This window comes from Heloderma suspectum, chromosome 3 (assembly GCF_057233095.1).
Source record: "Heloderma suspectum isolate Gila_16-S chromosome 3, 16-S_ref, whole genome shotgun sequence".
NCBI lineage: Eukaryota > Metazoa > Chordata > Lepidosauria > Squamata > Helodermatidae > Heloderma > Heloderma suspectum.
In genome coordinates, this window is record NC_139460.1 from 319,238,689 (window position 1) to 319,264,196 (window position 25,508).

The 25,508-nt window shown below is 44.9% G+C and overlaps 1 protein-coding gene across 1 annotated transcript in view; it reads left to right on the forward strand.

Moving 5' to 3' along the window:
* Positions 1–25,508, forward strand: part of EPHB3 (EPH receptor B3) — a 97,061-nt gene that overhangs the window by 13,561 nt on the left and 57,992 nt on the right. The window contains exon 2 of the mRNA XM_084847626.1: positions 22,525–22,589. Within this exon, the coding sequence (XP_084703752.1) occupies positions 22,525–22,589 (65 nt within the window). The remainder of the gene's footprint in view (positions 1–22,524; positions 22,590–25,508) is intronic.

Below are 25,508 nucleotides of genomic sequence, written 5' to 3' on the forward strand. Positions count from 1 at the left end.
AAAGAAAGTGAATTTGTCCCCTTTCTCTGTACTGCTTCATGTACTTTCCAGAATTTGCTGGGAAGTGATAGTATTAATGGCCTGTTTCTAGATATTTGGGTGGCCAGTTCAGTATATCTATATATTGAATTGCCCAGGAATAAAATCATAATATGAGTACTCTTCTCAGGCTTTCACGATGATGTAGACTAGACACCCAGTTTTGCCTGAACAGGTAAAGGTCATGTGTATTGGACCCTCTTCTATTTTTTTTTTCATGTAGCTTTTTGGACTGTAGGTGCTGTAGAAATTACTTCTTGATACAACTGTGTTTACCTTGATAATGATGACAATAAATAATATTTAGAGTATGAGCCAGTGTCCTCCAAGCCCTCCTGTCGATTCCTCTTCCTGGTTCTTCTCTTAATACAGAAAAAAAAAACCTGCAGAGGAAATGTTCCAACAGCTATATGTTCCCATGGAAAATGTTTCACTGCTTTTTTTTTTTAAAAAGCATTGTTTCACAAAATTAATTATTAATATAAAGAATGGACACAATATGGATCAAATTAGGTCATTTCAAAGTTGTAGCGTTGTACGCTTGCATAAGACTAGTTTTCACTTATCCTCTCTATCTACAGCAACCCACTGTACCATACCTAAATTGTTCCAGCCCAACCCTCAGGAGCAGCTTTTTGGGGTGGGTAGGGGAAATCAGCAAAAATGGGGTACTCCACATTGGAAGAGCTGAACTGCTTTTTGCTAGCAGAAAGTAGAGCTGCATGCAAACAGCCTCTCAAAATTCTCCAGCCTGTTTGTGGGCAGAGAAATTTGGGGGGACAATTTCACCAAATTTCTCCTAGGGGAAGAGAAATTCTCCAGCAGTGTCTCACAGATAGAGCTCATGACTGGCAGGGGTTGTAGAACAGCTTCTTTCTTTTTTTTCTAAGAGTTTTGGGTTTATTGCACTGCTTCTGTAGGTGGTAACAGCATCAACTGGGTTGAGTCTTCCACTTTTTGGAGGCAGAATTTTGAATTTCTTTTGGTGGCATTTTTGAGCTGTCCTATTCACTGCAAGGCGGCTGACGGTGCTGTGTGTGTTTCCCTCTCTGTTGCACATCTTCCCATTGCTCTGCACCCTCTCAGGCCACCTGCACTTTCTGAATTCCAAAAGCCCCATGGGAGGAATTGCCTCATGATGTCTTCCTCATGGTGGCTTTAACTGAAGTGTGGGAAGCCGAGGAGGCTACAGGCTGCCACAGCAATTATTGTATGATAACACTCATGCGCACTCCTCAGCCACCTCATAAGTAAGGTAAGCACAAGCACCCCAAACCCAACCCATGAGAATTTACCCAAAATTTCTCCTCCTTTGAATTTTTTTTTGAAAGCAATTTCTTTTCTATAAAATGGAATGAGAATGGTTGAAAAAAATGTGGGAGAAATGTTTGGTACAGCACAAGTAGAAAGCCATCATTGGATACAACCCATAATTAACTTTTATTCAGATGAGAATCCTTGGGAAGTATGTGTATATATATTATACTCATTAATGTAATGTACAGTCTTATTTACTTGTACAGATGGGATGGGGGAGAAAGGATAATGAATTAAAACAGGAAGGGTACATAACACAGACACAAATCATCCAGGCAAGCTTATTGGATTCCAATATAGATTCCAGTCTGGTGCCCTCCTGATGTGTTGGACTACAACCCCCAGCATTCTGCAGCCAGTCATACTGGGAGTTGTAGTCCAACACATCAGGAGGGCACCAGGTTGGGGAAGGCTGCTCTGGAGAAGGGGTGGGCAGAAAGTAGGTCCCCAGATGTTTTGGACTTCAACGCCCAGCATTCCTGACCATAGGCCATGCTAGCAGGGGCTTCTGTTTCAGAGATGGATTTAGGTTGGGGAATCAGGATGTGGGCAAAGGGTTAAACTCCCTTCTGCCTGTGCCACAGCCTAGGCCAGTCGCTTTTCTCTCCCTCCATGTTGCCCCCATAGTCGGCTTTTTGAAGAAGAAAGTGATATCCAAATTGTAGTCAATATTGTTGGAAGGGGTGTGGTCACATTGGTTCGTGCTTTCATCTCTGGTGGGAACGTTCTGCAGTGTGGGAATTTTGGAACCTGGTTGCTGATTACTGTCAAGTATTTCTTCACGTCAGACTACTGGTAACTCCTAAAGCAATGCTGCTTCATTTTTGTTTTGTTTTTTGGAATCTAATGATCCTGGATTCCTGCATAAAGACCTTCTGAAGCAATTGTATACTGCTGCAAAATTATGTATAGCATGTAATTGGAAGTCTCCAACCAGCGAAAGAGTAGTGGATTAATAAAATTTGGGAGACTGAGTATGTATAAAGATACTCAGCAAGTGCAGTGGGCAAGCAATCCTAACTCGAAGAATGGTGTTATGGCACCATGGTTTCCATTCATTTCACATGTTGAAGCATTTCAAACTGCCGATAAAGTTCCAACCAAGTACAGTTGCCTTTTTTTTTCTGTTTGATACATACACACACACACACACACAAAATGACATACACTTGCACACACTCCTTTTTTATGCTGCATAAATTGTATTTTTACTCTTTCATTAGGTATTGAGCTCCCACTTGGGCTGTTTTACTGTATTTTACTGCATTTCAGGTATAAACTAAGATTTATAATTAGTATGAATTCCTTTGTTTCTTTAGTGATTTCAATTTAGAATGTACGTTCTTCTTTTTGTTGCCTTTATTTTATTAACCTTATTTCAAAATAAAATAAAATTTCATGCTAAAAACAAGAAGAGGAATAAAATTATACTTTGGGAGTTCCAGTCCCGGAATCCCAACATAACAGGTAGTTTTGCCCTAAGTTGAGTTAAGCATAATCTTGTAAGCCTCTAAGGCCAGGGTGGGCAATGTGTGGTGGACCAAATGTTGGTGGACTGCACCTCCAAATGTTGGTGGACTGCAGTTCCCATTAGTCCAAGCCAACATAGCCAGTGGTGATGGGAGTTACAGCCATCCCTGCTCTAAGAACTTGCTTGAGTCAGATAAACGGAGATGCAAGTCTCTAGTTCAGCTTTCCCCAACCTGGTGCCCTCTAGATGTGTTGGACTACAACTCCTATCATCCCCAAACACTGGACAATTGAATTATGGGGGGACTTGTAGTCTGACACATCTGGAGGACATCAGGTTGAGGAAAGCTATGTCCATAGGGCTCTGGTGACTTTTTCTAAGGTCTTGACACTGAGGTGCAGAAGGAGGATATGGGGGGGGGGGTGTCCAGATGGTACCAATTAAAAGAGATTGTGCAGCTATTCCATCTTTTCCTCCTCAATGGGTTTTTTTGTGAAAAGGAAAAAGAGGGAGGAAGCAGTTCCGAGCAAAGGACTGAATGGGTCTGATCTCGGTAGCTAAGCAGGGTCAGCCCTGGTTAGTACTTGGATGGGAGACTGCCTGGGAATCAGGCTTCCTGCATTGAGCAGGGGGTTGGACTCTATGGTCTTGTAGGCCCCTTCCAACCCTGTGATTCTATGAAAACAGGGTAGAACTAACCTACTGAAGATGACAAGGTAAAGTTCTGTGAATGGGGCTGGGTGATTGCACGGTAAAAGCAGCCGTGGTGTGGCTCGCCTGTTTGTCTTTTCTAGTAAGTCGGCGTTCCCCGCGTTTCCAGCACAACCTCCTCTCTTTGCCTCTGACTCTAGGCAGGGCCTTAGGCAAGTAACTTAGCTCCTTGTTTGCCCATCTTGGCAAAGCAGCTACTAATCCACCTTCCCTTTCTTCCCTCTGCTCATTGTCCTGTAATTAAAAGAGTTAGATGCAGGGACCAGCACTCATTGTTTGCCTATAATGGGATTCTGCCCGAGCCAGGCCCTTTAGGCACTGCTGTAATATGAGAATGAATGACGAAAGACTGCTTTTAAAATGCTCACTTCATTTGGAGCTCTAAATGGAGCACAATCTTCCCATGCTGCAGGTGGGGCATTTGAGCTGGATTTGGGCCAGCAAAGGTTTGTGCTTGGGACAAGGGTGACCTAAGCTGGGACGCAGGCTTGCTTGCTCTGCTCAGGGCCAACTCACCTGCAGGCATGACACGACAAGGGTTTATGCTGGTTGGCCGTGCTTGCAGGTGGCCATAGGAATGAGCATTAATGTGTTTTTATCCAAAAAGTCCACATACACAAGGACCCCAGTCTGGTTGGTGATCGCATGTTCCCTTGTGAATGGCGTATCCGTATCCGAGGTTGTCTTCCAGACTGGAGACAAAGCATTGTAGAGTAGTGCATTTTCTCTAAACAGGGTATGTTGATTGCATTTTGTAGCATCTCCTCTTGCCATGCCTATGGGCTGCCTCATCCCCGCCACTTGGAACACCATCCAGGAATGTGCTTACATGAGCATACATCATTAGGGGGGTGGTTAACGCTTGCATGCTGCACAGTGACAATTGTTCAGTCCCATGCATAATCTTGTGCAGGATGTTGTGGAGGCAGCAAGAGTTTAATTTAGGGGCTTAATTCCATCCATGGCTTGCCAGTCCCCAGAACCCTGTCTCCAAAGGCCAAGTCCTGGCTTCAGAACATATGATGATGTCCCTTGTGTGTGCATCTTCCCTTCAAATAGCATAACCACAGCCTATCTTGCATAACTATGATTATTGCATGTAGCTTTAGGCATGCCTGGGCACCAGTGCCTTTTCCTTAGAAATGAACCATTGGCTGGGTGAGGGGAAGAGGTGGTAGGGTAGCTACGACTAGTAGCCAGCCAAAATTTGTGGTCACCATTGACCGTATTACCCTTGTGATTCAGGCAAGGGATGTGAGGTCTTGTCTCTGAGATTAGTCTGAAATTCGAAGGCACTTGGCAGCAGCAAAAGTCTCTTTGGCCCCATTCTTGCTATGGGCTGGGACAAGCTCTTCAAATGCGCTCGTCAGAATAAAATATGTGCTTGTTGTTAGCAGATGTGTTTGGGGACCCCTTGGGGCTGTTTTTGCTGAAGGGGTCTCAGCCCCAGTTTGGGTGGCCATATCACCAAAAAAAGAAATGCATTGTAGCCATTGATAGCCTTCTCCTCCATGAATTTCTCTAATCCTCTTTTAAAGCCATTCAAGCTGGTGGCCGTCTCTTCATCTTGTGGTATAGGATTCCACAGTTTAACTATGTGCTGTGTGGAAAATGTACTTCCTTTTATCTGTCCTGAAGAACCATTGGTCCATGTATGTCTACGCTGAGTGGCAGCAGCTCTTTAGGGTGTCCAGACAGAAGTCTTTCTGAGATGTACCTAGAGGTACTGGGAATTGAATTCCTTCTGCATGTACTCTGCCACTGAGCTATAACTCCTCCCCAAGCTGATGGGACTGTGTCACTTTGGGTAACCCCCCCCCCCCACAAGAAATGTGGGAGACCACTTTCTCTGGCAGTTTGGAGCAGTTTTACTGCAACCGTTGTAGCTTTAGCAGACGATCCGAGCCCGGGCTTGCAAGTGAATATGTTGTGTGTTGAAAAATGTGGCTCTCCTCCTTTCCTCCATCTTCAAGGAGTGGCTCAGGGCTCCTAAACACTGTGTGATTGGTGTGTGTGTGTGTGTGTGTGTGTGTGTGTGCGTGCAAAAGTTGCTCCGCAGAATAACAAATTCCTATCTGATGGTATGTATTGTTGGGAAGGGAGGCAGGCGTCACGCCCTCCATGCTGAGTGATGCCGTGCTCTGTCTGGGTAAACACCACCTATCCTTGCGATGTGGCTCTGAGAAGGAGCAGGGACAGGTTGGGGCCTATTTTACCTGTGCTTGAGTTGGGATATGCGCCAGATTGTTAGTAGGGATATAACCTGGGACTCCAATGCTTCTCCCAATCTTCCTCCGTGCCAATGAGGGATACCCAAAATGGAAAGGTGGAGTGGGTGTTTGAGGTCTACCTTGACTCAGCAGAGAAGCTGTCAATGGGATATTCCAAGCCTTACATTGGAAAATGGACTATGGGTTGGGGAGGGTTAGGTGAATCAGTCAAAGTTGATTTCACTCAGGTTCTCATTTTTTCCACTGTTAAGTTTGTTCCATCCTGTTTCCGCATTGGATTGTGAATTGATTTTTTTGCCCTGTCTGCACAAAAATGTGTATGTATTTTCATGTGCATTTTTGAAATATACACATTTCTTGTACACATTTGTTTAAATGTATCCATTTTTATGCACTTCTTCCAATGTATGCATTTTTTCCAAGCGATTTTTTCCCATTGAATCAAACGTTTTGTGTGAATTTCTCCAAATGTACGCATTTGCATGTGTACCTTTTCAAATGTACGCATTTTTGTACACGTTTTTTGTGACGTGCATCACAAACTTCGGAAAAATAGGATTTTGAGGTCGAAATGCATTCTGGCTTGTCGTTAGGTTTGTAGAGTGCAGATCTGGTAAATACGCACAGAAACGCAAACTGAACCAATTTCTCACCCATCGCTAATTAGGGGGTGGCTAGGTCTGTTTCTGAAGAGGAAAATGGGGAGCGTGTGGTATTTGGTAGAAGTGGTTACACTAGCGCTCCTTTGTATGTGTGTATGTGCATATGTTCTCATGTTTCTTCCTGTGCAGGGCTGACGACTATGTTAAAAATGATAGAACTGGTTCTTCGAACAGCCTTGTAAATAAGGCCACGGAAGTTATTAGTTTAGTTTGTGCTTTTTTGCTTTTCTTTTTTTACTAGCCTGCTTAGAGGATAGTAGCCTGTGTTTCCATTCTGACCACGAGGGAGGGGAAGCCCCCTCCATTTACGAGCATGCTAAGAGGCTAGTAAAAAACAACAGCCACATTCTACCAGGTAGACCAGTGGACGAGAGGCGGAATGCTCTCTTGCCTCACCTTCACCTGCTCACTGCATTTCTGTGCTGGCTGCTGAAGCAGGGAAGCCCCCTCCTGTGCAGCCAATATGGAAACCCGTTGGGCTGGGGGAGAGAGACAAAGCAATCTGTCCCTCCTCCCTCCCATCCCACTCACTCAGTTCCTCGTTGCCTATGCCACCCAGGCGAGTTGCTAAATACAAGGCTGCCTTAAAATGTTGGCGAGTTGCTAAATACAAGGCTGCCTTAAAATGTTGATTCTGGCTCCTAGAAATTCTTAAATACTTCTGCAGCTTTAGTCCCAAGTTCTTCCCCCATCGCTGTCTTGGCCTCTGGGCAGACACTGTGCCACACCTACATTCTTATAGCTCCTAGCCTAGCACTCTGTTAGGGTTAAACAACAGAATTATGAACTAGAGCTTAGTGTGGATGGATTTGATTCACCAAGAAAAAGGCTGATTTTAAATCAAGTGTGCCATTGGTACTTCATGGCTTTCCTAAACAGTGGTGCATACTAATTAGTTAATCTAACCATGAAAACATGTTAAGTTAAAACTTAACAGAGCATTTACACTATCTGAGAGAATATGCTTTGAATATATATAATGTCTTGATATTTTTACTAGCTTTAGAGAATGTTAAACAGTACATTGCTTATTTATTGGATAACTGTTAATTATGTGTGTTAAGCTGCAGTGCATGAGGAATGTTAATTGGAAGTAAATTGCATACACAAAACAGCACATTATCTTTTATTAATCAAATCAAACTTTTCACATGGTTGTGCTCTCTTCTTTCCAGTGTTGCACTGCTCTGATTTATTTCTGTTCTTTCACCTGTAATGCATAATTATCCTGGTTTCCCCTATCCCAGAAATACAAATTGGCTAACATTCCACAGGTTTTGCTCATTGAAACCTGTGTGCTTTTTGCCTGTTCGTAGACCACTTAAGAGTCTAGAACTTTCCAGGAGAAAGGGCTGTCAGTTTATTGGGCACTACAGTTTATTTTCATAAGATGAAAAATCATTGTCCTTTTGCTTGCTTGTTGTGCGTGTGTTTTTTAAACAAAGCATAACACTACAATCCTATGCATGTGTACTCAGAATGTGTGCCCATTGAGTTCAATAGGACTTGCTCCTAGCTAGGTCTGTGTAGTATTGCAGCCTAAATACTTGTAGTTTGAAGAAGTGAGCAAATGGCAGAGCTCAGATACTTAAATGTTATAAGAAGTATACTTAGGTGGCACGGTGGATGATGCTTCTGGTTAAGCCTTCCGCAACATGATGTGTTGGACTACTAACTCCTGCACCTCAACGCCTCATCTCAAAAATATATTTCCCCCCCCAGGGCTCTTTATTTACATAGAAAAGCAGCCTTTAATTCTAATGTTTTTGATAGAGGGACATTGATTCCGTTCTAAGAGTCTGTAAGTGTAGGTATAATATCTATGCAGTTTTGTTTTGCTGTGGTTTTAAAACAATAACTTGAGATATTAAGAAGAGGAAAAAGTGGGGGTTTGTTTCTTTAAGTCAACATTTTATCCACTCTGCTTTAGCTAGGAGTAGCCAGCTTTTTTTTTTTTTTTTTTTTTTACAGCCTCGCCCCTGTGCTTTTGAGCTTGGGATGCATCATCATTTATCTCCATGCCAGGAAAAGCAGGTTCACCTGCTTAAATTTATGTGTGGAGGGTTGCTGTTAAAGGCACAGGAACAATGAAAAAGCTGGCTACCCTAAACTTAGCATGAAAGAAGCCTGTATGTGTATTTGCCGGGGCCATAGGTCAGTGGTAGAGCACATGGTTTGCACACAGAGGGTCCCATGTTCGATCCTGCAGCATCTCCAGGGAGGGCTGGAAAAACGCCTCCTGAAACTCTGGAGAGTCGCTGGCTTGCTGCCACTCTGCGCGAACCTGGTCGGGCAGGTTCCTGTCTTTCCTATGAGCTCTCTCTCTCTCTCTCTCTCTCTCTCTCTCTCGGCGTGTGTGTGTGTGTGTAGGTGCCATGCTGAAATATCAAGTGATGTATATCAGCGTTAAGATTTTCTGTACCGATAGAAGCATCACCTGCCTTGTTCCGTTACGACCTTCCGCGCGGTTGGATTTCTTTTTTCGAGAAGTTTTTTCTATGATAAAGAAACCAGTAATAAATATTTTCCAAAAAATCTTCTGTAATGGGATGGTATAGAAACCTGGCTGTGTGTTGTCGTTCTTTAAAAGCCCGTTGGTGGGTCGCGATGTTGGGGGCTGGGGTCGAAGTGGATGACTGTTAGGAAGGCAGTGGGGTGGAGGCGAAGGTTCCTGCTCTCCAGCGAGGCTGCAGTGGCCTCTTGTCTCCTGCAGGGGGAGCTGGCACACAGCCTCTGTCCATGCATCGAAGGCGCGAGCTGGCGGGATTTCTGGGCCCCTTTTGAAGCACTGCAGAGAGCCCTTGCTCAGGGGTCACAGCCTTTCATGGGCCTGGAATAGCTTTGCCCTGACAGCTTCGAATCTCCAGGGAGTGCTAGGCAGGAGCATATAAAGTGCACATGTCCTGCGCTCTTAACTCCACTCTGCTTCCTCCCCCCCTTTTCCTTTTGCCATTCCTGACACACTGGGCTTCGCAGGTTGTCTCAGTCCTGCAGTCTGGTGCTCCGCCTCCTTTCAGCCTCGACATGGCTGTTTCCATCACATGCTGACCTGCTAAATCTTTCATGAGAGATGCATTGTCAGAGGCGAGGCTGCTCCATCCAGCATGGGGCTGTAAGGTGGGGAGGCAAAGGGCTCATTGGCGTTGCTGGGGGTTGCGGGGCTGGGAAGACCGTGTTTTGCTTCTCTGAGTGAGGCTGATTTCTGAGATGGGTATCGAGCGAGCGTGTGGGCTGAAGCAAACATGCAACTTTAGTCCCTTTTTAATAAGGGATATTTGTGAGGTTTATGTGGAATCCTTATAGGTACAAGGCATGGTCTCTTAATAGGTTTGTCCTCAACTAGGTAGGTTGGGCTGCACATCTGAGCTGTGTGTCAACCAAGGTTTGGTGTGCCACCAACATAATTCTACAGCTTGCTGACTGATTGATTGATTGATTACATTTATATCCCACCTTTCTTCCATTGTGGAACTCAAGGTGGCTGCATGTGGTTCCCAGGTGGTCTCCCCTCCACGCCCTGACCAGACCCGGACCTGCTTAGCTTCAGCAAGGTGGCTGCCTCATGTAGCTTCACATCATGTCTTGGGACTGTTTTCCTCTTCTTTAAAATAAAGTGGGGATAGATGTGTGCTCCAGTGTTGCAATAGGGAAGCAGAGAGGCTTCAATCCCCCAACACGCCACCCCCCAGCAAACTGTTCATGAAATTGGGATGCATTGCTGGCAGGGAAAGGTAACTTTGCTAGTGTTATGTAGCCCTGTTAAAAAGGTGAGTGAGTGATCCTGCATTGGAGTGATACTGTGGGTGGAGTGCTCAGTCTCTAAAGTGGAGGTTTTTGCTTAAGTGGTGAAGGCTGGTGGAAGGAGGCTTGATACTGGTAACATCCAGCTGGTACCTGTGATGCTTGCACAATCATATTCTGCACATCACTGTTGTTAGTGATGGGTGTGCTGGCTTGAGCAAGAACCTTGTTTTTCAGTTTTGCAGTACAGAGGGAAATGATGTTTTGTTTCTCCTGCAGCAGAAGCATTACCTTGAGGCAATGCCTGCTCCCCAAAGAACAGCAGCACACCTATCATGCATGAAATACCCACTCATGAAGCACTATGGTGGATGGGTCACAAAGTTAGAGCTTCTTGTTAGTCACACAGTCTTTTTGTTCCAGGGAGAGCAACTCTGGGCAGATGGGGAAAATAAAGGCTTCTTCCCAATGGCAAGGCAAGAGAGTATCCCCCTCTGGAATGTAGGTGGGCACTTTGGGGGAAAGCACATGGAAAGAGTCTCCCCTCAGGGGCGGACCCTGCTATGCTGTCGCTCTGTGTGGCAGTGCTTTTGTGTTTGCAAAATGCACGTCAGCGGGAAAAGTGCAAACTCAGTTTCGCTGCCACAGGCGGCTTTTTGTCTTGGACAAAGGCCCTCACTTCATAGGCCTTTGTGCTGCTGTTCAGAATGTTGCTGGGATTAATTGTACCAATAGGTGGCTGAATGCAGAGTGCACAAGGCTGCTTGCTCCAGCCATAATTATCTCCTGAGCTGGGCAGGGAATCAAAACTTGGGCACAGGAGGTTCCCTCCCTAGTGGCAGCTCCACCGGTTTAATGTTGACCTTGGGACTCCCTCAGCTCACATGCAGTTTCCATTGCGGTGATAATGAAACACATCCAGTTTCTCTCACTCTCTTCCATGCTCTTACCTGGGCGAATCCCAACACAATTTCAGAAGTCAAAACTGTTGTTTTGGTTGTTTTTACTGTGGAAGGTATATACGTTGATCCTCTGGTGTGGCAATTCACAGGCACAACCTTTCTTAATGCAGTTTAACGAGTATTAGCATATGTAGGCTGCAGCATAAAGAGTGAAGCATTTGGCTAGTCTTGTGCTTTTTATTTTTTTTGGTGAACCAAACTAGCCTGGTATGATCAAATTGTGAGGACCCCTTGTTTCTAGTGTTGTACCATTCTACATGGGTGGCATTACACATTTTTCTGTGTATTCTGGCCTGGGTCTGCACCAGCATTCACTCCAAGATATGTCTCCATGAGACGAGGTGGGAAACCATTCGTCCTTGTCCTAGTACGTTCTTCCTCGGTCACTCGGCATGCATTTGCAGTCTACACACACACAAAAAAGGCAGTGCAAGACTTGCTCTCTTGAGTATATATGCCAGCCTGCTGTGGTCCTGGTTGGAACTTTTTGGTGCAATCAAGGTGTCTTGAAGGTAGGAGTGCCAGTTTGCTGCCTTGTGACGGCAGGCTGGAGCATCTCCTTGTGAGTGCATTTACCTGTGATGAGTGCCCTCGCCTGCCATGTTAACTGCCAAGAACATTTCAGAGGTCTGTGATGTCAGTCCAAACAGTTAGTACCTCATCATGTGGTTCTGACTTGCCTGCAGTAAAACTCAGAATCAGAGCCTTAATCAGAGACACCACCCAAAATGAGGTACACGCTGCCTTCCCCAGCATGTTGTCTTGGGGCATATCCCGGAAAAATTGGCTGGTGCAGCCACACCTTTTGCTCAATGATCAGCTCTGGCTTCCCCGTTTGAGCTCTTTCACTCCTCCTTTCCTCCCCTTGGCTTTGCCATGGTTCTCTTTCATCCCCCATAACTCCTTTTCTGCTTGTCTTAGGCTATTCCACTGTTCATGAAGGACATTTCCAGACAGACCTGAACTGGGTTTGCCTATGCTGTTTCAGAGCTCCCAAGCCTTGCTGTTCAGACATAGCAGGTGTCTTGAGCCTCTGCTGGTCCACATAATAGACTGACACAGACTTGCATGGGCAGAGCTGTTCACATGTCTACAGACACTGTGGGGTTCCTTTGACTGGGGGAAGGCTGAACAGCCTCTGTCTAAGACACTTATTTCCCACTTGAGGTAATAATGCAAGAAATTCTGTCAGTCCAAGTATCTTTTGATGAGGTCCACCCTTCCTGTGTTCCTCCATCGCCTTTTATGTTAGACATTTCATTTTAATTTCTGACAAGGGCCATATTCTGAGTTGAGCAAAGCCTATAGGGTCAGGAACAGTTGATCCATTCCACCAACTTGCTCTGGTGGAAACCAAGATCCAGGCAAAGGGGCTTTCTTAACTCCCTTTTTCCCAACAGCTATAGCTCAGTGTGACAGAGCACATGCTTTGCATGTGAAGGTCCTGGGTTCAATCCCTGGCATCTCCATATAGGGCTGGAAAAACTCCTGGTTGAAACCCTGGAGAGCCACTGCCAGTCAGTGTCCACAGTACTGGGCTAGATGGACCAAGCATCTGAATCAGTATAAGGCAGCTTCCTCTGTAACAGTGGTTCTTCTGGCAGAGTTCTCCCTTGTCCTTTGTGCTTCAGCTGCTTGCTCTCTTTTGACTAGCTGAGAACCAAGCTAGACACTACAGTAAATGTGAGGCTCCCACCAAAAATGGCAGCAGTGTGACATTATTTCCCCCTTCTGTAATGTCTAATAGAACTTGACTCATGTCATGATGTCCTGCTTCCATCGGCCCTCCAGTCCACATTGTGGGCTGCCTGTTGATGTCAGTATATGTCTGAGAGGAAGAGCAGCATGCTGGGATGTTTTGACATGAAGTACATTTTGTTAGATGTTACCTGGATGGCAGGAAGAAGATTAGAGGTTGCCATAATTGGTTTGGCCTTTGAGTATATAAAGGAAAGACGATGGCAGAACCTCTGCTCAAATGAAGGGAGAGGAGGGTTAAAAGAGTCCTAAATTTGTGTTGTAGCTCAAGTGGAAACAGCTGAGCTGCATCACAGTGGAGGCTGTGCTGGCAAATAGATGGGAAGCATCTGGGATGGGAAATAGGAGGGAAGCAAATAGGTGGGAAGACCCTCTCATCTCAAGCTGCCTATCCCTGTGCTATGTCCTTTGTATTCACGTATTTCTGGGGTGCTGCCTTGGCCCTTTGGAGGTGTCCAAATTGCCAAAACTTTGCACCTTTAATTTAAAGCAGCCTCGCCCCCTGTCATCTTGGCTTCTCATTCAGTTCTTTCCCATTAACTCTAGCATTCCCTGAAGCACACACATTCTGTAGTTACTCACATTTCTGCAGTTGCTCATCTAACCACATCTGACTTCCTGGTTGCCCACAATTCCAAGCCGCTTCAGTATAGGTGAGTGTACTTAAAACAACAACAAAAAAATGCTCTATTTATTCCGCCTTCTGCACCAGCACTCTGCGTTATGGGATCCGTGGAGTAGACTTCATTGGAAAGGCAGAGAACAGGCTGCGGTCCAGCAAGGGAAGGAGGTGGCCAAACAGCGTGCAAGATCATCACAAGGCTACCAAGGAATAAACTTGCCCAAGACAAAAATGCTTCACTTGCATGGTGCGTGCTTATTTTAGGGTCAACATATTGAATTATATTGTCCAGTTCATATGTAATGTGAAACCATGCTTTGGTGCTAAGGTAGTGTATGGTTTGCTGATGTGCTGCTTCCTCCACCAGCTTCTTTCTTTCACGTGCCCCTCTTAGTTAGTTAGTTCCTGGCTTGCCACAAACCATAGTGGCCAGTTCAGTTGTAGTGGCAAACTATCGTTTTTGCTTACCTTGTAAACCAGGTGTTTTATCTGGTTTGTGATGCTGTTTGCAAAGCAGGAGCAAACCAGATTTGCTGATTCAGATGTAATGGCAAACTAGGAAGTACCCAATTAAGCAGAGGGAAAGGGAAGGGTAAGGTGAAGAGCATGCACGCATTGTAACACCAAACCATAGCTTGACATTACATGCGTATCTTCCCAGGAGGTCAGGTTTAGTGGCTTTCTGCCTGTATTCTAGGAAATCCAGGGGTACCTTGGAAGGTTATTGGGGTTCTCCATGAGAAGAGCTGAATATTGGTTTGCCAGCACTCTGCTTGGTAGTTAGCAACTGTGAAAGTTCATAAGGGTAGAATTTACTTTAATGACTGAAGTCACTTCACAGCAGACATGCCCTCTCCAGATCACATAAACCATGCAGTGTGATAAAACCAACCTAACTCACATTTAAGGTTCAGATTTGCTTTGTTAAACTGTCCATAGGACTGCTGAGGCAGACATGTGATGTCCAAGTCACCATCACCAGCTTCATGGGGGCTGAATTCAGAAGACTAGGAAGCCTGCCAAAGCCACTTAAGTGTTTGCATATGGTACCTGTAGCCATGCATGGTGGGATTTATGATTGTCTGCAGCCCACAACCACATGCTTAAGCCCAGGGAGAGGGGTACAAGGATGTGGTCATAGGCAACAGCAACAGCTCCTCTATTAGAATACAGGTGTCGTGTTGGTGAGCTTGAATCAGCCCCTTGACCTGTATTGGATTATCCAAAGGATTGGCTTCAAAATGCGGAAACTTGTTCTTAAAAAGGAGCAGTCTCAGATGACTTAGACCAGCCTTCCCCAAGATGATGCCCTCCAGATGCTGTTAGACTACGATGTCCATCATCCCTGTCCATTGACCATGCTGGCTGAGGCTTATGGGAGTTGTAATCCAAAGCATCTGGAGTGCACCAGGCTGGGGAAGGCTGACTTAGCCACATAATTGAATGATCATGTGACAGAGGTGATACAGACCAAGCAGAGAAAGTTGTGGAAGAAGCCCAGTTGATGGTACAGCCTTTTCTAGCAGATGAATCCCTTGGTCCACCTTCTGCCCATTACAGCCCCTTCTCACACTCCCTTGGTGACCTGCATTAGACCCGAAGGGAATCACTCACTTCTCTAGATGGACTGCCTAGTCTTTCTGCCATTAAAACAAAAAGGTTCTCCTGACAAGCAAATTTCCTTCCTTCTTGATGTGGCTGAACTTTTTGAAAGAGGAGGGCTTCCCAGTTTTACAATTGGGAGCAATAAGGCTACAATGTGATGGTGACTGAAGGTTTTATTAATCTCTTCCTTAACAGTGATCATCATCTTGTGTTTGTGTAGTAGTGTGGTGGTTGTGTGTATTGGGGGTGGGGTTGCCTAAATGAAAGAAAATGTTCAGCAAAAGTGGGAGCATTCTTTTTAAAATACTTCATTTATATTAAAACATAGTTTTTCCATGTTCCTATATCATGCCATCGGTATGGACTTTGCATAGCAGAGTTTATGATATAGACATACATTTACTTTTTCCTAACGTGGTTCTAATTGGAAGGCAGAAGAAAGTTTGATTTGGCGGTGGGAGAAGAAAGGAATATCTAACTCTTAAACAACTTTCACTAATGGTTTTGATTATCCCTGTTCACTGTCTTCTTACTGAAAATCCCATATTGCCAGATTTCCCTTTATAGTGTGAACACGTTTATAATTGATCTATCAATCCAGTTTTTTCTGGATATAGAGATTGATAATGTATATACACACACTCTCTCTTGCACTTCAGGTGTCTGCTTCTTTTGTTTGTGTGAGTGAGTGAGTGAGAGAGAGAGAGAGAAAGACTGTCTGTGAGAGACATGTTTCTTCTAGTCCAGTGTGGTGGGCACATTTTTATTAATTGTTTTATAAAATTAACTGCTGTTCAATTAGAAATGCTTGAGTAGTATGCAGAAGATATAACTGTTTACAGTCTAACAGCATAAAATCTCAAAACTCATTGACTTCTGCCTAATGTTTCTCTAAGGGATACTTTGGATTCCTTGCTTGGAAAGGGGGCACAAATTTTGTAGGCGTGTGTGTGTGTAAGTGTAAAATATGTACATGTAATAATTAAGGCAAAACTACCTTCACATATATAGACTTTGCAAAGCTGTTAAATCGCTTTTTGGAGGAAGTAAATTGTACATTGTCCCAAGGGCTTAGCGATGTTTTGGTTTTATTAGGGCTGAACTGAAGTCAGTGGGGTTGGAGGAGAATGCTTTTTGAAAACACTTTTGCCTACTATTAAAAGAGAGCTGCCTTTCTGCAATGTGAGGGCAGAGGGCGAGAACAGGGCCAGAAGTTTGTGCCTATGCAAAGTGAAGGCAGTGAGAATTCCCCTTACTCTGAATTGGCTTAGTGACATACTTGTGTACTCAGCTTGATCAGCAACATTGTGTCACCTAGGGATGCTGGAGAAATTCGAGAAGAATAAAATGGGCTCGGATTTCTAAGAATCCAACCTGTGGAATCCGCTGGCGGTGTGGAGTCCGTGGTCTTTCGGATTTTTTTTTTTACTTTCCCAAAGTGTACATGTATTTATTCGTAGGAAAATACGCACATTTCTGCTAGGAAAAGTTGAATGGAATGGGGGACAATATGCTAAATACATACTAAGGTAAATTATATAAATTGTTATGAAACCCCTTACATTGTTATTTGCATATTTTTCTGCATGACGAGAAAAAAAAATGCATCCATCGGTGAGGAGACAAAGGAACAAAAGGTGCCTGACAATCAGCAAAACACAGACAGAGTGGATTTCACACAGTCCGAACATCCCTAGTCACCACCTTGAGTCTGTGTTCCCTGATTGGCTGAAATCACTATATTCAACAAGAAAAATGTTTGCTTCCTTTAAAAGAAAAATTAAGCCAATGTAGGTGCAGGAAGGGGTAGTGGACAAGTCCAAACAAGGTAGGTATTTGGAAGACTTCTTCTAAAACAATCCCCCTGCCTCCGCCACACACGCACACATACAAAGCTCTCAGTTTGTTATGGAAATGTTTGCTTACTTGATTTTAAGGTCCTTGAATGACTCCTTGCTCCTCAAGTTGCAGTGTGCCCCTGCCAATTTTGTGGCAGCGTTTCTTTAAAAAAACCTCCAGAACAAACATTGCATAATGGATCAATGAACAAACCACACCCAAAACATAACATAAAATATGCAGCAAGACAAAATATGCATTAAAATATGCAAAAATAAAAATATGCAAAATGTGCATTAAAAAAAGGTAAGGAAGAGAGGTGGGGAAAGCACATAACATTCAAGTTGACAGAATTAGAATTGGAGATGGAGAGGGCACTTGATGCATTGGTGGTGACTTCAGCTGATCTGGTGGTGTTGCGAGCCCTTGAAAGCCTGAAGAATGGCAGTCCCTTGCCTACTCAGCTAGAGAATCCTAGGTTTATGGGGAGGGAGCACCAGTGCAGATCCAAACTCGTGTTGTCTTTGTTCTGGCTTCCAAGTCTCTCACCAGTCATTTCCCAGTGAAATCTGGAGTGAGAAGGGCATGGGAGATAGACGGGGCTCATAAGCTTGGGATAAATTTACCCATGAACCTCATAGAATCATAGAATAGTATGGTTGGAAGGGGCCTATAAGACCATCGAGTCCAACCCCTTGCTCCATGCAGGAGATCAACCGTCCCCAACCTGGTGCCCTCCAGATGTGTTGAGCAGCAATTCCCATCATTCCACCCAGCATGGCCAAGGCCTGGTGGGCAAATAGCGGGGGGGGGGGGGCGCATGCACAATTTTTGGCAGGAAACCAAATCTTCTGGATTGGGGTCCTGAATGACTACTTACCATTCAAATTAGAAGTGGCCATCTTAAGCAAGCTTCTTTTTTAAAAAAGCATAAAGGCCGTGGATTTGGATGCTAGGAAAGGATTTGCACCTGTTGAATTTTTAAATTTCAACATTTGAATTTTTAAATTTCAATTTTCTGGGCTTTTAAAGCCAGACAAGCCTTGCCAGAAAAAGACAGGTTGGTAGCCCTGTGCCCAGCCACCTTGGAAAATGTTAGGAAGGACTTAGGGTCCATTGCTGCCTTTCTCTTTCTCCCCCCTTTTTCCCTTTAAGTGTATGGAGTGGCTGAAAAGATCCTTGCTGGCTTGTCCTCCTTTCTCTTTCTGGGCTTTTTTTGTGGTTGACTGCTCACTGAGATTTCTAATTATTGTAAGGATACTGGGGTGGTTTTCTTTAGCGCACTCTGTAGGCTTGTGGCTCCTTGCTCAGCATCTGTCTGTCTGTCTCTAGGTAAGCTCGTGAATCCTGACAAAATCAGGATTCAAGTGACACATCTCTTGTCAAAACGCAGCATCTGTCATGGATCGGCACGCTCTGGCTGAACATACTTTTGAGAGGGGCATTTCCTGAGGGGGCCGCACTGCCTATGTTGTGTGTCGGCTTCACATTTTGGACATGCACTGAACAGGAAGGCGAGGCTGACCGGAGGCCCAGAAGTTTCTGTTTTTTCTTTGGGTTCGCTCTGTTGGCTGTCCTCAGGCAGGGCCCTTCTTGCTCCCACCCCTCCAGCGTGAGTGAAGCAAAACAAACCGGTGCACAAAATTTAGCCAGCAGTTTCTACCTGCAAGCTGAATGAAGACTGGCGGGCACAGGCCTCGGAATACTAAGAACTTGCATTGTTTTGAAGTGGTGCTCAAGTTGCCTCAGCTTTGCAAATAAAATCCACCAATGTTGATAGTACACCAGTGTTATTAGCAGTGCCGGCTCCAGGTTTTTGAGGGCCCTTGGGCAAGACACCCTCCATGGGCCCCCTCAGCAGGTCTGCCTTCTCATTCCCACCATCATCAGCTGCTATCGCTCCTCCTCCTCTTTCCCATCGCTGCTACCACTTCCTTGCCTGACAGGCAGAGAGCCAGTGAGCAAGAAGGCAGCAGCATCTGCCACTCTTCTTTCTCACCACCGCTGTTGCCTGGGCCAAAGCGAGAGGTGGGTGAAGAAGCAGGTTAAAATGGCAGAGGCTGGGAACTCTTGTCAGCGAGCCCCTGCGTAGGTATGGGCCCTCAGCAGGGGCCCAACCATGCCTACCTTAACACTGGCCCTGGCTATTAGTCTGCAGAAAACATTAAATTGCCTGCCTGCTCATGAATTTTGCCACAATAAAGTTGGGGGGGGGGGGCATTAGATCCCAGTTTATAGAACCTTTCTTTCTTGGTTGCTTGGAGACCTTTCTGACTCACTGTAGGAGACTGCACGATTGGCTCTTATTTGCAAGTCTCCATTACAAATTTCCAGTTCTTTAGCCTTGGGCATACCAATTCCCCAAGGGTTTTTCCCAGTTATTTTGTCTGCCAGTGATTGCTGCTACTGAGCTCCTTCATTTGAAAGAGTATTTATTTTGCAGTATTGGGGCATGATAGAAAAACCCCAGTGTGGGCCATGGTTTTGTAGTGGGACCTGCAGCAAAGTGTTGCAGTCTGGAGTGCACATATTCAGCATACTCCATTCCACTCTCTCACAGACCTTTTAGGGTATTTTTCCTAAATGTTTTTCTCTCTTTCATCATACCCTTGGTTTCCCCAAGTCTGCTGATAGCCTCCCTGTTGTGCTGCTATTCTTATCAGCACAGTTAATTGCAAGTCCCAAGCCAGGAGCCATATTTGGTGTATAGGGTCACGAAGAGTCGGACACGACTGAACAACAACAACAGTACTGAATATACAATTCTTACATATGTATGTGGTATTGGTGACAGGAATACACACACAGTTTACAGGTTCAGTTCAGGTAGCTTTTCCTTGTGAACACAGCCCCTCTCTTAGTGAATAAACTGGGTTGCTAGATGCTGTTGCCAAAGGATTTGTTTCCTCAGGTAGCAGGATGCTGGTTCCAGGCCTGGATTAACCACCATGCTGAGTAAGCCACAGAATGTGTTCCCGGTCAAATGATGGGCTTGTGCTGCGTAATTATTAAGGAGCGCTTCTGTGAACAGATTGGCCTATGCTGCTTGTTTTTCTAGGCTCATTTTTGGTAGTTACCGCAGGTCAAAACAGAGATGCTGTTTATGACATGGCAGATGTTGTGTTTTCTGGCTACGGTGGAGGCTCAGTAACACCTGCAACTTGGCTAGCATAAAGAGCTGAATTATCAGTCCTCTTTAAACCATGGTGGATCTCAGCCAGAGATAGTCCATGCTCCTCTGAGTGCATTTTTTTTGGCTTGCCTCAAAATAAACTCATTATGTATGTATCTGAATATCTTTGACTGTCATTGGCCTAAGCAGCAGAATTATGAATGTCCTGAGAATGGCTGTAAGTTTGACTGTGCCTTCTAGCGCGCGCGCACACACGCACACACATACACACACACACACACACACACACTCAAATTGGTGTTGTTATTTGTTGAGGACCATTAAGACGCTGAACCGCAGACCGGAAGGTCAGCAGGACTGCAGTTCGAGACCCGAGTACCGCGTGACGGAGTGAGCTCCCATCTGCATTCCCAGCTCCTGCCAACCTAGCAGTTCGAAAGCAAGAAACTGCAAGTAGATAAATAGGTACCGCTTCGGCGGGAAAGGTAACAGTGTTCCGTGCACCCCGGTGTTCAGGCATGCTGGCCACATGACCACGGAAGCGTCTTCAGACAGCGCTGGCTCTTCGGCTTAGAAATGGAGATGAGCACCTCCCCCAGAGTCGGACACCTTTACCTTTATGCTGATAAAAACAACAACATATATGTGTAGGTCTTAGTGGTTGGAGGAGGGAGGAAAAGGTCCAACATGAGCTGTAGTGCCATAATCTGTAGCTTTGCCTGTCACAGGATGAGCAGAAAGACCCAGCCATGTTGGATGGTACTATCCTCAAGCTGTGTCCTCAAGCAGTTTTCCCTTACCTCCCCATGGTATCTGTGGTGTAGTGGTTAGAGTTTTGGATTGGGACTCAGAGCCAGGTTCTAGTCCCACTCGGCCATGAAGCTCATGGGTGGCTTTGGGCCAGTCATTGATGCTTAGCCTAACCTACCTCACATGGTTGTTGTGAGGATAAAATGGAGAGGAGGAGGAGGAAGACCATGTATGACTCCTTGGAGGAAAGGCAGGATATACATGTAACAAATAAATAAACAATAACTAGGAGACTGCTACACAGAGGTGTTGTTTCTAGCACAAGCTGCAAATCGGGGCTGGTTTTGTGACATGCTCTTGCCACGCTGCTGCCAGTGGATTGTGTTGCAGACTGTTTCACCACCAGTCAGAACTGGCCCCAGGTCTTCACAGACTCTGTTCTCGACATTCCAATGTCTGGTTCTCTGTGAAATGCCTCTTGGTCTTTGGGGCAGTCTCTGGTGGGCCGTAGAAGGGTCAGGTGCGGCTTAGGGTCACCCTTATCTGGTTAGGGTCCCGGCAGCTTCCCAAACAAACTGTTCCTGGAACATGTGCTCTCTGCCTGCCTGCCTGCCTGTCTTCACCCCCAAGGCTGAGGCTAGGACTTGGGAGGTGCTTTGGGGAATGCTGACAGAGAGGTTTGGCTGCTAATCCACTGCTGGAATGTTGGCCAGACGGTCAAATTTTTCTTCCCCTCTTTTAAAACACACACAAGTGAGCAATGTGGGGAAGGCTCAGAGAAGCAGCCTCCTGTTCTTCCACTGCTGGATAAACCTGCTTCTGGGCTGCACCGCCCTAGTCATGGGAAAAGAGCCTTTTCAACCGGAGCACTGGTAAATACACACCAACGCTGCCAAAGTGTGGGAGCAGCGGGAGGAACGGGCAGCCTTTCCTATCTGCTCAGTGCAGAAGAGAAGAATGGGATGGGTTGGGGGGGGGTCATTAGGTTAGACTGAGAAGTCAGGTTGTTGAAGGGAAAGTGACAGTACATTCTTCCAGCGTTGAAGTTCAACCATCCCATGACATCGTCTTGTCTTGCAACCTTCATTGCTTGGCCTTTAAGATTCTCTTGGAGGCAGCCCTTATCTTTGGGAAATGTTCTCCCAAGGCAGCCTTCCCCAACCTGGTGCTCTCCAGATCTTGTACTTCAACTCCCATCAGCCCCAGCCAGCATGGCCAATCATTGGGAATGCTGGGAGTTGCAGTCCAAAACTACTAGAGAGCAGCAGGGTGGGGAAGTCTGTCCCAGGGTTTTTGGGCCCAGGCTGCGGCTCTGATATTCTGTGGGGTTGTTCATTTTCAAGTGCCACTGCTTGGCTCTTGAAGCAGTGGTCATGTCCCCCCAAGCAAAGCAGAGTGCCTTCCCCTAACCACTGGGTCACCACAACCCAGCCTTCCCACATCTGGCTTTAGTAGTAAACCCATACTCCCTCATCTCCCCATCAGCACCTAATAGCATGGAGGCCCCGTTCCTTGCATGCTTTCTCATCCTTACTGTGGGTTAGTATATACAGTGTCCAAGCTGAACTTCAGCTCCTTTTTCATTTCCAGGAATGAAATTGTCTTTTGCAGTGTATTTTTTTATGCAACAGTGACCTTGAAGCTGTGTTTTATTTCCCCCCTCCCCTTTTTTCCACCCTCTAGAAACACTGATGGATACGAAGTGGGTGACGTCTGAGTTGGCATGGACAGCTCATCCAGAGACCGGGGTAAGATGTTCCATTCCTCAGAGAGGAGGTTGGGGAGGAGGTTGAAGCCTAAAGTGGATAGAATGATCAGCCACCCTTTTTTATTTTGGTATCTCCTTGCCTTCTTGTGAATCTCCTCAGCTTCATGAGTTCATCTGCTACTCCCAAGCATCTCTCAGGGCAACCATACAAAGTCGTAATGGCTGCAGAGGTTCACTGTGAAGGGCCTGGGAAGCCCAAGAAACCTCACTAGCCCCAGAGGTTTGGCCAATGTGAATTGGATACTTGAAAAATTTGCCTTTGGGGGGCATATATCAGAATGACATCTGCTTCATTGTTAATATCTGTAAGGGATTTTTTAAAGCAGAGTTTTAAACTTTGGGAACACTGATTTTGTAGCAGTGGCTAGAGAAAGACGTGGAAATAGGATAGGTAAGGAAGGGTGGGGTGTGTGGATAGAGGCACCTTAACTAGAGTCCATGAATGGAAGAGAGAGAGGTCACCATAACAGGAAACAAAGGTTTACTTTTCCCCTTGGAAAACAGGATCCTTATGCACAAATCACAGGTGCATTTTTGAAGATGCCTCCACAACCCTTGGAAATAATAATAAAAAGTGCCCTTTCGGGAGGTGCTTTTAAAATGAGAAAATGCTGTGCCACATTGTCCATGTTCTGCTTGTGCAGGGAATGTTGCGTGTGCAGAACTGAAGCCTTTGGAGACATTTATGTTAGCTCCCATCGTACCATCACACTCTAGTGTGACCAATACTCATGATCCACAATAGGAATGTTTCTCAACAATTTACTGATAATTGTTTTTAACTATTTTTAAATTGTTTTACTATTTTGTATGTTTTAGTTTTGTTGTAAGTGACCTTGAGTCTTTTTTTCTTTTTTTTTAGAAAGACATCTAAGAAATTCAGTAAATAATAATTATAGGAACAGGTTTAATGAGTTTAGCCAACTCCCTGTGATATACCTCAGTGTATCCATTTACTTTTTCTTTTATAGCCGCTTGGTTGCCATTCAGTCTTATGGAGAAAACTAAATTGCTGCCTTGGTGACACAGTTAGGGCAAAACCGGGCTTCCACCCCTGCACAGGCTGACCTCAGGGTAGATAAATGTAGATGATTTTAAAATTAAATAAAAATGAATTTAAAAAATCAGATTTCAAAAATTTTAATTGGATTTTTAAATTTAAATCAGTTTTTTATCAGAAATAAGTACTGAACTTCTCTCACTTAAAAAATAACATAGTTACAATTAAATCTCATCATAAACATGCTAAACCTACAATTACAATCTCATAAAAATGGTTACCTACTGATCAAACATAGGCATTCATTTCAGTTTTTCATTTCATGAAAATGGCTCTGTCTAGCCTGACTATCAGCCCTTGCTTCTTGAAACATGAGCTTTAATTTTCTCTCACTAAAGTCACATCTGCAAAGACACAGGCTATATAGGTTTGTTGTTCTGTGCTTATGTGGTGGTGAAGTTGGGCCAAGCAAAGCAGAGAAGTTACTTAAGAGAGAAAAGCAATATAGCAGGTAGATAAAAAATTATGCTTCAAACATCCCAAAACTCAGATTTTTCAAAATTTTAATTATTATTCTTTTTTTGCCTAGTAAGTATCAAACCCTGCTTTGACCTATCAGTCATGGTTTTTGTTCGTTAATATATTTTTGTGAGGCCAAGGCTGAGCCAGAATCGAGTGAAGCAGGAAGTGGCAGCCCTGGCAAGAAAAGAGAAGACAAAATTGTCCCGTGTGCATCTTCCCGTATTCCCATACTAATACTAAGGTTGCAGTCCTCTACCCATACCTGGGAGTAAGCCCCGTTAAACTCAGTGGAACTTATTTTTGGGGAGACATGTATAGGATTGTGCTATGAATCTCAAACTGCCTTGGGTGCTGGTCATAAGAAAGACTCTATATGGGAATATTTTAAAGAAGGTAAAAAAGGAAAGCATACAGAACATATACATTGAGACAGATGCAAAGCCTGCTTGTAAGAATGAAACCATGTAAATAATACTGTATATAGTTGTAAAATAACGTAACAGAGTGGTCAGATTTGCATCTGATAAGGAAATACATTAAAACCTTTCAATGGGAGACTTCATTTAAATCAGTGATTTAAATCAACCTCTTTTCTTGCCGATTTTAAATCAGGATATAAATTGCCTTGAGTTAAGTCAGTCCACCCTGCTGACCTCACCCTCAGTTTGGGGGATTCCCGGGGGGGGGGGTGCATGAAGTGTATCTTTGTGCATCCTTCCCCAGAGTACACATCTGTAATATATGCAGGTACACATACATGACGCTCATTGTGATGGGTATTTTGCTAGTCACAAATAAGTGAGGAAGAAAGATTGCGGTCTCACAGCTGCTTGGTTGCTCCTCCTTTATTGCATCAAAAGCTCCCCTGAGGCTGTTGACTGACCTCTTGCTTGTAACCAATACTGTTAAATCATGTTATTCATTAATAACTTTATTGGTTGTGTGACCGCAAAAAAGAGCTTTTGCAAGTTGATATAGGCAGATATTGCCTGGTTTATTTCTTCCCACGGCTCTCCCTCTTGTTCCTGCACTTTGGTCGGAAATGGTTTTTCTTTGCCACCTATGAGCACTAGAACCTTGATATTGGGCCTCTCTACACCAGCCTAAAATCCTGCATTTAAAACGGGGCTTTCTGCTTCCGTTTTAAATGCAGGGTCACCACTGACCCCCTTTACATGCGCTTCCTTCCCCCCCACCCCTTCTCCCCGTATTGAGACTGTTAGAGCAATACGACAATGGAACCAACTACCTAGGGAGGTGGTGGGCTCTCCGACACTGGAGGCATTCTAGACGAGGCTGGACAGCCATCTGTCAGGAATGCTCTGACTTGGATTCCTGCATTGAGCAGGGGGTTGGACTCGATGGTCTTATAGGCCC